We start from the raw sequence: 11,156 nt of genomic DNA, 5'->3' as shown, positions 1-11,156 counted from the left end.
TGTTGTCTACATGGACTTTAGCAAGGCATTTGACAAGGTCCCCTGTGGAAGGTTGATCAGGAAGTTTTCAGTCACTTGGCATTTAAGCTGAGATAGTAAATTGGATTAGATAATGGCCTTGTGATGAATACAGAAAGTGGTAGTAGTTGCCTCTCTGACAGAGGCATGTGACTAGTGGTATGCCACAGAGATTGGTGCTGGGTTCATCACTGTTTGTCATCTATATAAATGATCTGGATGATAATGTGGTAAACTGGAGCAAATTTGCGGATGACACCAAAATTGGGGGTGTAGTGGACAGTGATTACAGCGGGATCTGGACTAGCAGGAAAAATCGGCTTTAAAATGGCAGATGGTATTTAATGCAGATAAGTGTGAGGTGTTGCACTTTGTGAGGACCAATCAAGTTAGATCTTACACAATGTTCAGTAGGGCACTGCGGTGTGCAGTAGAACTAAAGGATCTGGGAATACAGGTCCATAATTCACTGAAAGCATTGGCGCAGATAGATAGGGACATAAGGAATAATTTTGGCACATTGGCCTTCATAAATCAAAGTATTGAGTAGAGGAGATGGGATGTAGGTTGAAATTATATAAGACATCGGTGAGGCCGAATTTGGAGTGCTGTGTACAGTTTTAGTCACCTACCTACAGGAAGGATGTAAATAAGATAGAAAGAGAACAGATAAAATTTACAAGGATTTTATTGGGTCTGGAGCTGAGTTATAAGGAAAAGTTGAATAGACGAGGAGTTCAATCAACAAGAGGAATTCTGCAGATGCTGGAAATCGAAACAACACACACAAAATGCTGGAGGAACTCAGCAGACCAGGCAGCTTCTTCGGAAAAGAGTAAGCTGTCGATGTTTCAGGCTGAGACCCTTCAGCAGGACTGGAGAAAAAAAGATGAGGAGTAGATTGAAAAGTTGGGGAGGGGAGAGAGAAACACAAGGTGACAGGTGAAATGAGGAGAGATGGGGGTGAAGTAAAGATCTGGGAGGTAGATTGGTGAAAGAGATTTTGGGCTGGAGAAGGGGAAAGGGAATAAGGACTGGTGAAGGACGGGGGAGCATTAACAGAAGTTTGAGAAATTTATGTTCATGCTATCAGGTTGGAGGCTACCCAGATGGAATATCAGGTGTTATTCCTCCAACCTGAGTGTGGCCTCATCGCGACAGTAATGGAGGCCAAGGATAGACATAACAGAATGGGAATGGGAAGTGGAATTAGAATGGGTGGCCACTAGGAGATCTCGCTTTTTCTGGCAGACGGAACATAGGTGCTTGGTGAAGCAGTCTCACCATCTACAAATTTATTCACCAGTCCTTCTGAAGGGCCTCGGTCTGAAACATCAATTGTACTCTTTTCCATTATGCTGCCTGTCCTACTGAGCTCCTCCACTATATTGTGTGCATTGTTTAGATGAGGATTTGATGAGGGTAAAATAAACAATTTAGTTCTTTCTGATCTTGTAGCATGTGGAGCCTGTTAGTGGGCGATGTTTGTGAAGTATCTGTACAAGGTAAACACTGTAGATCTGTTAATGACTAAATGCCCGTTGGTCACTTTAAGAGCTAGGTTGATGTATTCTTATTTGTGTCTGTCTGTATTTAGGCTTATCTCATATGTTATATTAATGTTTTTTTGTAGATCTAAAAGAATGTTTTGCCCAAATCATTGATGGACTAATGGATGAAAAGTAACCATTACAATGTTTAGTTGATTTATGAAGGTATGCTGAACACTGTGTTAATGGATACAGGATGTGTTTACAAAAAGGCAGGCTTTATTGAGACAAAAGATCAAGATTTTTCTGTCTTGTGATTGCTCCACACTTGTGAAACTTATATTTATTGGGCTGCTTTTCCCTGTTTCATTGGACTTCAGCCAAGGACTGGAAATCGCAGTCAGTGCCTGTGACCAAGGGGTGGTTTCATGAGTGAGTCGGGAGATCGGAGTTCCCTCGACCACAGTAACAAACAAGTGTTGACTATGAATCATGAGCCCTGAAATCTTTATGGCTTACTACATGGTATTTTGTGTGGTTTATTTGCGTTTTCTATCCTATGATAATAAATTACGCTTAGGTTGTTGTGCTTGTACACTTAATGCCACATCTCCTGGACACTCGAATTGATCAACACGGCCCATTACACCATCCAGGTCATCAGACCTATACTAGCTCAATGTAAGAGCTAACTGGTTAGGCCCACTGTCTGTATAAAGAAAATATTTTCTCATGTGCTTTCGACAATTGACAATTACCTTCAATTGTTATCCCTCAGCTTTTGACCTTTCCATTAATCGGAAGCATTTCTCTTTATCTACACTGCCTATATACTTCATTAGTTTTAATCAGGTTCTATCAAATTTTCTCATAACCTCCTCTGTTCCAAAATTTCTGTCTACCCACAGAACTAAAGCCCCTGTCCCTGGATTTATTTTCATAAATCTCTTCATCACCCTCTCTAAAACCTTCAATTTTTTTTCTGAAGTGTGTTGTCCACATATTAGAGGCTCAACTAGTGTTTTATCAACATTCATCGTGAATTCCACTAGTACCCTATGCCTCTATTTATAAAGCCCTGGATTGTAGATGTTTTTAAATCACTTTCTCAAACTAATTTCAGTGAATTACACATATACTTATTTCTATTCTTGTTGTCCTTACAGAATTGTAGTATACATATCAATCATTCCACCAACGTATCTATAATATCTCATTGAAGTCCATTACTATCCTTGTTATGGTTTACTAAGTCTGCACATTTTGTGTCATCTACAGATTTGGAAATTGTACACTGTACATTCAAGTCCAAAGCATTAATATATATTAAGAAAAAAAACACAATCCACGAGATGGTTTCATGATTAATTTAGCTTACTGTGTTAAAAGGTGTATTTTCATGAAATATTCATCACATCTCCCGTTATATATTCTGGACATGATCTACAAGACTTAGATATGGTGACATAAACAGTAATATAGATGATTTGTAGCTTCACACATAAATGGCCACATGAACAGTGATTTGTTAAGTCAATCTCTTTCCACAATATTAAAGTGGCATAATCTTTAATTATTTTTAATGTTGTCATGCAATGTAGGCTTTGATGTGACATGTGACATTGATATAACACACACTAGATCACAACACAGATTACTTTTATAGGTATCAAATGCTACCTAATTATTCTGTAGCCATCAATGGCTGTAGAAACAATCCTGCAGTTCCAAGAACACAAACTAAAGTGAAAACCCACAGAAATATCCTGTCAATCACCAGAGCCACATATTTCCAATCATCTTCAACCTGCAAGACATAAAAACAGATTAACTTCCCATTATGTTCACAGCTTTTGAAATGGAACAAAAACGTAAGAGATTATTTCAAGCAAGATCATTGAAACATATACATGAAGAACATTTTGTATCAATTCTCTGATGTTCATAATTGGCCACAAGATGTGGTGTCAATCCAGTGCAAGTATTCTGTGCTAAAGAATATGTTACAATCAAGTCAACATCAATTCTGCATTTTGTAATCATTGCAATATAGATGAAGACACGGCAGCAGAAGTAATATCAAATCAATGTCCACATTGAGAGATAATCAGTGGCAAGATAACTGAGAGAAAACTGCAGATCTTCTCTGAATAATTTCAAAAGGTTTCTCTTCTACCTGACGGATGAGGTATAGTCTCAACAATCTGAAAACTGGCATCTCTGCTTGGGCAACACTCAATCAGGACTGTATTAGCAGAGTCAAACAATATTTTTAACTCTCAAGCAATTCTCACTGCTGTTTAGTTTTTTTTGCACTACATAATTTAATTTAACAATTTAGTAGACATACATATACTTTATGTAATTCAGTTTTTTCTCTATATTTATCATGTATTTAATTGAACAGTTACTGTAAAGATAACAAATTTCACAACAAATGCCAGTGATATTAAATGCTGATTCCGATTCTACTAAAAGCAAGTTATCTCTCTTATTGTTATTCTTTGAGGTTGTTCAAAGAATGTTATTATTTTAGGTTACCAGTATTTTTTCTTGACATCCAATAATGAAATATATCTCATAATGGAGTCAGCTCATTGGTATTAATGGGGCTCCTCACTACTGTACTTATCAAACAAAAGAGAACATGTCATGAAAATGAATATTGTGAGCATGTCATGGCTAAAAATAAAATGAGCTCACTTTGGAATAAAGTCTGTCATGAAGATGTTATAAATTCATAAATATAAATGCAAAATAATTTAACAATGGAATAAATATGCATATAAGCAGAATACTTTTTAAGAATGTCAATGTATAAGTTTAGGCAGATTATTGTGTGTTTTTGTGCCTTATTAATTGGATGGAGATTAATCCCTCTGTTATAATGATAAAATCATAGAAATAATTGGAGACGGTTTTATATCTGCATCTTAGCGCATTTTTAAATTTAGAAACCAATTACTGGAATGACTCATCACTTGGCAATATTAATTTTGATACCCCTATCTCCTTTATATTATTGTGTTCTATTATTCTACTCCAAGGTTTGAATAATTCTTTTGAACATATGTTATTTTACTGGAACTAGGGAAATGACCACTAAATAATGGGCACTTAGGGGACCATGTCTACGTGGCTGTGTTAAACTTAATATTTATTACCTCTTTATTAATCAATGGGAGAAACTTCCAGCAACACTTATGTGGGAATCTGTGTGCATAGGTGATATTAATTAGAAGAGAGTAAGATATAACAAGGCTGTTAAGAAAGTTTGACAATGTTTGACTGGGAGATGTCAGAGGGCATTCAATTTAGTAAACCATCTGATCACCACACTAGCAATAGCAAGGCAATGGAGAGATTTATAAAAGGTTTATCTGGTCATACGAGAAATTAGTAGTCATACGTTTCAGGAAAAGAAATGGTTAGAGGTAACAAAAAGTATTATTTTTAATTATTGAAGAGTGTATTAGAGTAGATATACACAAGGTTTTACCACCAATGGGGGGGAAGCCAGGACAGACACCTATATGTCTGTCCTCCTCTTGTGTCAAGATGAGGTCACCCTCAGGGTGGAGGAGCGACTCTTTATATTCCTTCTGGGTGGCCTCCAACCTGATGGCATATCTTCTTCGGATAAAAAGTTTTTTTTTCCTCCCCCCCCCCCCCTTCTTCTTTTCCCCACTCTGGCCTTTTATCTCTCCTTACCTGCCTATCATTTTTCCTGGGTTCCCTCTTGCTTCCCTTTCTCCCATGGCCCACTCCTATCAGATTCCTTCTTCTCCAGCACTTTACCTTTCCCACCCACCTGGCTTCACCTTCCCCTCCCTCCACCTTTTTATTCTGGCATCTTCCCCCACCCCTCTCAGTTCTGAGGGAGGGTCTCAGCCCAAAACATCGACATCGACTGTTTATTTATTTCCATAGATGCTGCTTGACCTGCTGAGTTCCTCCAGCATTTTGGGTGTGTTGCTTTGGATTTCCAGCATCTGCAGACTCTATCTTGTTAATCACATATATGACAATCACTAATAGATGTATGAAGGGATTGAGGAAAAACAGCCTTGCCCAATGAAGGTCTGGAATATGAAACTCATTGCCAAAGAACAGTGGTTGAGAAACAGATAACAGATACATTAAAATAAATAGGATAGTGTGTGGGAGAAAATAATACAACCGTATGTTGACAGGGTGCAATGAGGTGGAATCATGAGTTGCAGAAGTAACGACTAAGCACTGATATTAGCCATTTGAAGTGAACAACTTAATGTACTGCAAATGTAACTTACAACTTAACACTACAGCTGTGAAGTGGCTGTGGTACACTTTCTTAATTATTTAATGGAGAGACAAGCTTGAAAGGAGATGAGACTGGGACTTTACTTACTGGAACGTGGGAGATTGAGGGGTGATCTGATAGAGGTAGATAAGATCATTAGGAGTATAAACAGGGTGAAAGCACATTATCTTTTAATTAGGAGGAGGCTAAAAACACGAAGGCGTAGGTTTAAGTGACAAGAGATTTAAAAGGGATAACAGGTTCAGCTTCTTCACGCAAAGGGATGGTGCTAGTTTTAGAGGCAGCATATCAGTAACATTTAAACACCACCTAGATGGGTACATGGATACAAAAGGCTCAGTGGGTTATGGGTGAAATGCAGACTAGCTTGCCAGCAAAATGCAGCTGAGTTGGGCCAAAGGGCCCGTTTTCATGTTGTATGACTCTATGAGATACACACAGCAAATTTACTGACCTCTTTGGCTTCATTCTGACTCCGTGTGTTATCTGCAATGTATTTGATACTCTCTATTGCCTGCTGAACTTCAGAAGAAAGAACTGAGACGCCAAGGAGAGATTCAAGTGATTGAGGACTGATTTGTCCTTGTCCTTGCAGGTAGGAGGTTACAGTACTCATGGGCTCCTTGCAGTACAAGCAGTATGATCTTGTCTGATCTTTGGCTGACTTGAATTTTCCATATTCCAGGTGGTTGGCACAGTCTTTCTGGATACACTTATCCTTCCTTTGCCTGCTTTTTAGTTTCTCAGTCTTCTTTTCTTCTAAAGGCCTCCTCATCAACATAACTTTAGGTAGGATTTCCAAGAAGACTTTTTGCACCCACCTTGGCATGATGTGGGTGGTTGGCGTTCGATAATGAACATTTAGGACAAAGACCGTAATAATGATAGAGAGAGTCACAAATATCATGGTGAATAAGAGGTACTCGCCTATCAGAGGGATCACCAGGGAGGTTGAAGGGATCGTTTCTGTAATAACCAGCAGGAATACTGTCAAAGAGAGGAGGACAGATATACAAAGAGTGACCTTCTCCCCGCAGTCAGAGGGAAGATAAAAAACTAGAACAGTTAGGAAAGAGATTAACAGACAAGGAATGATCAGATTGATAGTATAAAACAAAGGCAGTCTACGTATGTAGAAAGAGTAAGTAATGTCCGGATAAATCTCTTCACAACAATTATACTTCAGTTCATGCTTATATCCAGGGGCATCAATGATCTCCCATTCGCCACTCTCCCAAAAGTCCTTCAGATTTACTTTGGACCCTATGATCGCTAGGTCAATCTTAGCTTTGTCGTAAGTCCATGATCCAAATTTCATAGAACAATTCTGATAGTCAAAGGGAAAGTAGGTGATGTCCATAGGACAGGAGCTTTTGAAAATAGCTGGAGGCATCCAGTTAACAGTGCCATCGTATTTGAGAAGAGCCTTGGTATTATCTTCAATTTGAAAACCCCCAACGGCACTGTAAAGGTAGAAAATCCAGAAGTAATCAGTGCAACTATCAAATGTGGAAATGTTCATAAATTCTCTCATTAGATTGAAGCACTAATGCCCATTCACTGATCTTAAAACTTACTTGTTATACAGTACAATATCCGGTTTCCAAATCTTGTCAGCCGGGACTCGGATGTACTTGATACCATCATAGTCAACTGGATTCCATCGGAATTTGTAATCATTCCAGATCTGTTACTCATGGAAAAACAAAATGCATTCAGAAGGGTATGCGTTGCCTTATCAATTGCGTAATTATTTATGATACACAATGCACTATTTGTTAATTGGTAAGGTTTTATACCATGTTTAATCCTCTAATTGCTATTGTTCTTGTAAAAGGTAACAATATTCCAAAGATAATGAAATCTATAATTGAGCTTTGTAGCTGGCTTCAATTTTGACTGATGATTATTAAAGATGGAACAATAATAATCAGTAAAATAAGGAGGGAAAACAGATTTCCTATTGCTGTCTTCAAGCCATAACATATTACAATAATATAGACTTATTGCTGCAAAGATATTGGTAATGAATAATAATTAATTAGTAATCAATAAAAGCTCACAGATTTCCTAAGTACTGAGTGTGGAAATCTGTAAGATACTTTTATTAAATGATCTCATTTAGTTGCTGACCTAGAAGGAAGCTGTTGAAGAAGGTCTCATTTTCCCTGAGAACTTTAAATATTCAATAAGTAATGATGGAAAATTACACCTAAGAAAATATAAAAGTAAATTGCTTAACAACGAGGGAATATACTTATTATGTGAACATCTATTATATTTACAAATACCTATCTAAAGGAATTGGAAAATTCTTACACAGAGATAAAAAAATATATAGTTTTTTTCAGGTCCAATGAGTAACTAAATAGTAACAGTGCCTTATTCGGTCATAGAGAACTTACTCTTCAGAATCACAGTACTGGATATACACGGCACGTACTGCTTAGTGTTGAGGCCAAAAAGTTCCACTTTAGCTTTTTCTGACCACAAGGGCTTCTTCCACATCTTTACAGTATCTTCTAAGTGACACTTTGCTAAGTCTTTACAGGCAGTACATGTGGCATAAATCTAATACTGCCCATCAGCTACGGAACACCATTCCTACTGTAAAGTATGGTGGAAGTAGCATCATGCGACGGGCATGGTCTTCAGCAGCAGGGACTCAAAATCTGGTCAGGAATGACGGGAAAATGAATACAGCTAAATACAGAGAAATTCTGCTAGCCTCTGCCAGAAAGCTTAAGCTAGGGAAGAAGTTCATCTTTCAGCAGGACACTGCCAGGGCAACTATGGAGTGGTTTAAAATGAGAAAAATTGATGTGCTTGAGTGGCACAGTCAGAGTCAAAATCCCTGGTTGTAATACTAATTTATCTGAACAAAAGGTTGAGGGCTGAATACTTCTTCAAGGCACTGTATCCATCCTGCCAGACTTCTTTTAATAAAAAGTCCAGTGTGTTTCTAACGCGGCCGAGGAATCTAACTGGCCAGTTAACTGTGGCATAAGGATAGCTTCATGTCAACCTTAAGTGCCAGTTTTAACTCAGCTGGTGGCACTCTGAGATCTTTGTCAGAAGGTTCAAGACTCATTGTAGAGGTAAGTGTAGGAACTTAGACTGGTATAAGTAGTACTGCATTCACAGAGGTACTGTTTTTCAGACACTTCACTAACTTTCCCACATCAAAATGAAGGATTCCAATGCACTATTTTGAAGAGGCTTGGTATGGGTGGTGTGGGATGAGAATGATGGGATTGCTCTGTTTGGCAATGAGAAACACAGCCACTAAGGATGGAGCAAATTAATTTCAGAATCATCAAGAAGTCAGAATCTGAACAATTGATCTGCCAGAAGGACTCAGAGGGTCGAGCAGCATCTGCGGGAGAGAAGGGATTGTCAATATTTTGGGTTGAAACCCTTCATCAGCACCTGCAGAACTGGAGGATTTCAAGGAACTCAGGAAGGAGGGGACCACAAAGATAGGAAGTGGACCATGGCCAATCAAGGATAAATGGTGTAAGTTCTGGGGGTGGGGACAGCATCAGAGTTATAAGTCACCACATTTTAAATAGGTTGACAAGCAGAGCCCTGAAATAGTTAACTGATATGGAGGTAGAAATAGGCAGACTTTTTTTTAAGGACCTGAACAGTGCAGAAGGAAGCTGATTGCCCACCTCCCATCTGGCTTATTAACAAGCAATGTGATTAGACTCAGACACTAACCTTCTCTCACAACCCTGCCATACCTCACTTTGAATTTATTTGGCTTCAAATCACATCTGTTTTAAAATACTTTTGCAAACTGACTCCCCTGAAAGAGAGGGTAAGCCTGCTATCCTGAGGATAAATGGTATAATGGAACAACCCATGCAAATGATTTCATTCTGTCAACTAAAGGAAGAGGACTTTAATGTTTCTGCTGCTGATATTTCAGTGCACATCTCACAACAAATCTGCTTGTTATTGGTAATGAAGTGAACAGTGATTAAATTAAGCCGGGCAGTCTGGCACAGACTGGAAGTAAATACAGAGCAGAAACTGCACCCAGATAAGTGGACTGCATCTCAGAAACTGGTAAGTAGACTATACTGGTTCCAATGCCACTGCTGTTACATTAGTGGGGCCATTGCTCCCAGAGATGAACACCTGTACCTCATACAACTTACATGCCGAAGCCAAAGATTCGTCTCCATTATTTGGTTGACTTCATCCTGTCAAAAGAGGCGATGAAGATGAAAGGAATTAAACTTTAAAAAGTAACAGCACTATCTATTGAAATACACACTTGCCATGGAGTTGATTCCATACACTTACCACTTTGACCAGCTGAGACATGGAGACCTCGAACTGCACCATCACCGGGTCAGAGACGTTCTCGACGGGCCTGATGTACTGATTATATTTGCGGAATATTCTCCGGAATAGACGGTCTTCTGCTTTGGAGGCAAGACAATCTGCGCGCACTGACACACACACACACAGAAATATCAAACATGTTGAAGGCAACAGAATAGTAATTGCACAAACACAGAGACTACATTCTATACAATAATCCTATTTTAGTCCTTATTTTCGGAATCTATATTTTCATTGAGGTTAAACCCATACGCTTACCGTGTATCAGTAACAGCAAACCAATGGGGATTAATAGATGCGTCCTCCCTGGAGTTGTCATTTGTTTCCCTTGAGTGCCGACGCGGCTATTTTTGGTCGGAGTTGAGTTACCAGAGGCAGTCGAGTTGCAAAGGATTTCCGAGCACCAGGACTGGAGCAAGGTGGAGACAAGCCCCCAGGCTCTGATCTCTTTTCCGGATCCGAAGTTGCTGATTTGGACCGCTCGTCTCCCGTCAGTCATTCTCAAGGTACCCGCCTGCGCTCCTCCCTCAGCGGAAGCAGACTGCGGGTCGGCGAGCGCAACAGGGAATCGTCATGGGAAAGAAGTCTCTCTCTCGCGTTCTCAAACACACATACAACATCGGCCTGTGGGTTCGCAGAAAACCACTGTTAAATTGTGGTTTCATGTAAATTTTCATTCAAAGTGGACATAAAGCCTTATCGACGCAGAAGTGTTTGAATCAAAAGTTGCTATTGAAATATGGCCATACCAATTAACCGGGCAGATCCTTTTTCTACCATCCCTAATGTGTGGTGAGTGCAAATGACGGAGGAGGAGGCACAGTGGACCACATCCTTTGTACCTAGGATGGTGATAGTCCTGTGCCTCCTGAGAGAGTTAAACCAGGAAAGGTTTTCACATACATTTGAATTGAGATTGTGTAACTGTTATTTTTGCTGTACTCAAAACCACAGCACAGTTTAACACCAATATCCAATTAGGGCCACTT

At 39.2% G+C, this 11,156-nt stretch overlaps 1 protein-coding gene across 1 annotated transcript; it reads right to left on the bottom strand.

Moving 5' to 3' along the window:
- Positions 1 to 2,907: 2,907 nt before the first annotated feature.
- chrna6 (cholinergic receptor, nicotinic, alpha 6) lies at positions 2,908 to 10,553 on the bottom strand. The gene is made up of 6 exons (XM_059973861.1): positions 10,426 to 10,553; positions 10,126 to 10,274; positions 9,978 to 10,022; positions 7,389 to 7,498; positions 6,266 to 7,274; positions 2,908 to 3,315 (listed from the first exon to the last, which is right to left on the bottom strand). Exons 1-6 carry the CDS (start codon positions 10,484 to 10,486, stop codon positions 3,193 to 3,195), a joined length of 1,497 nt encoding a protein of 498 aa, XP_059829844.1. The 5' UTR covers positions 10,487 to 10,553; the 3' UTR covers positions 2,908 to 3,192.
- Positions 10,554 to 11,156: the final 603 nt, after the last annotated feature.

Source organism: Hypanus sabinus, chromosome 7 (genome assembly GCF_030144855.1).
Source record: "Hypanus sabinus isolate sHypSab1 chromosome 7, sHypSab1.hap1, whole genome shotgun sequence".
Classification (NCBI taxonomy): Eukaryota; Metazoa; Chordata; class Chondrichthyes; order Myliobatiformes; family Dasyatidae; genus Hypanus; species Hypanus sabinus.
The sequence above is the reverse complement of the archived record's forward strand: the minus strand, read 5'-3'. Positions and strand labels throughout refer to the sequence as shown.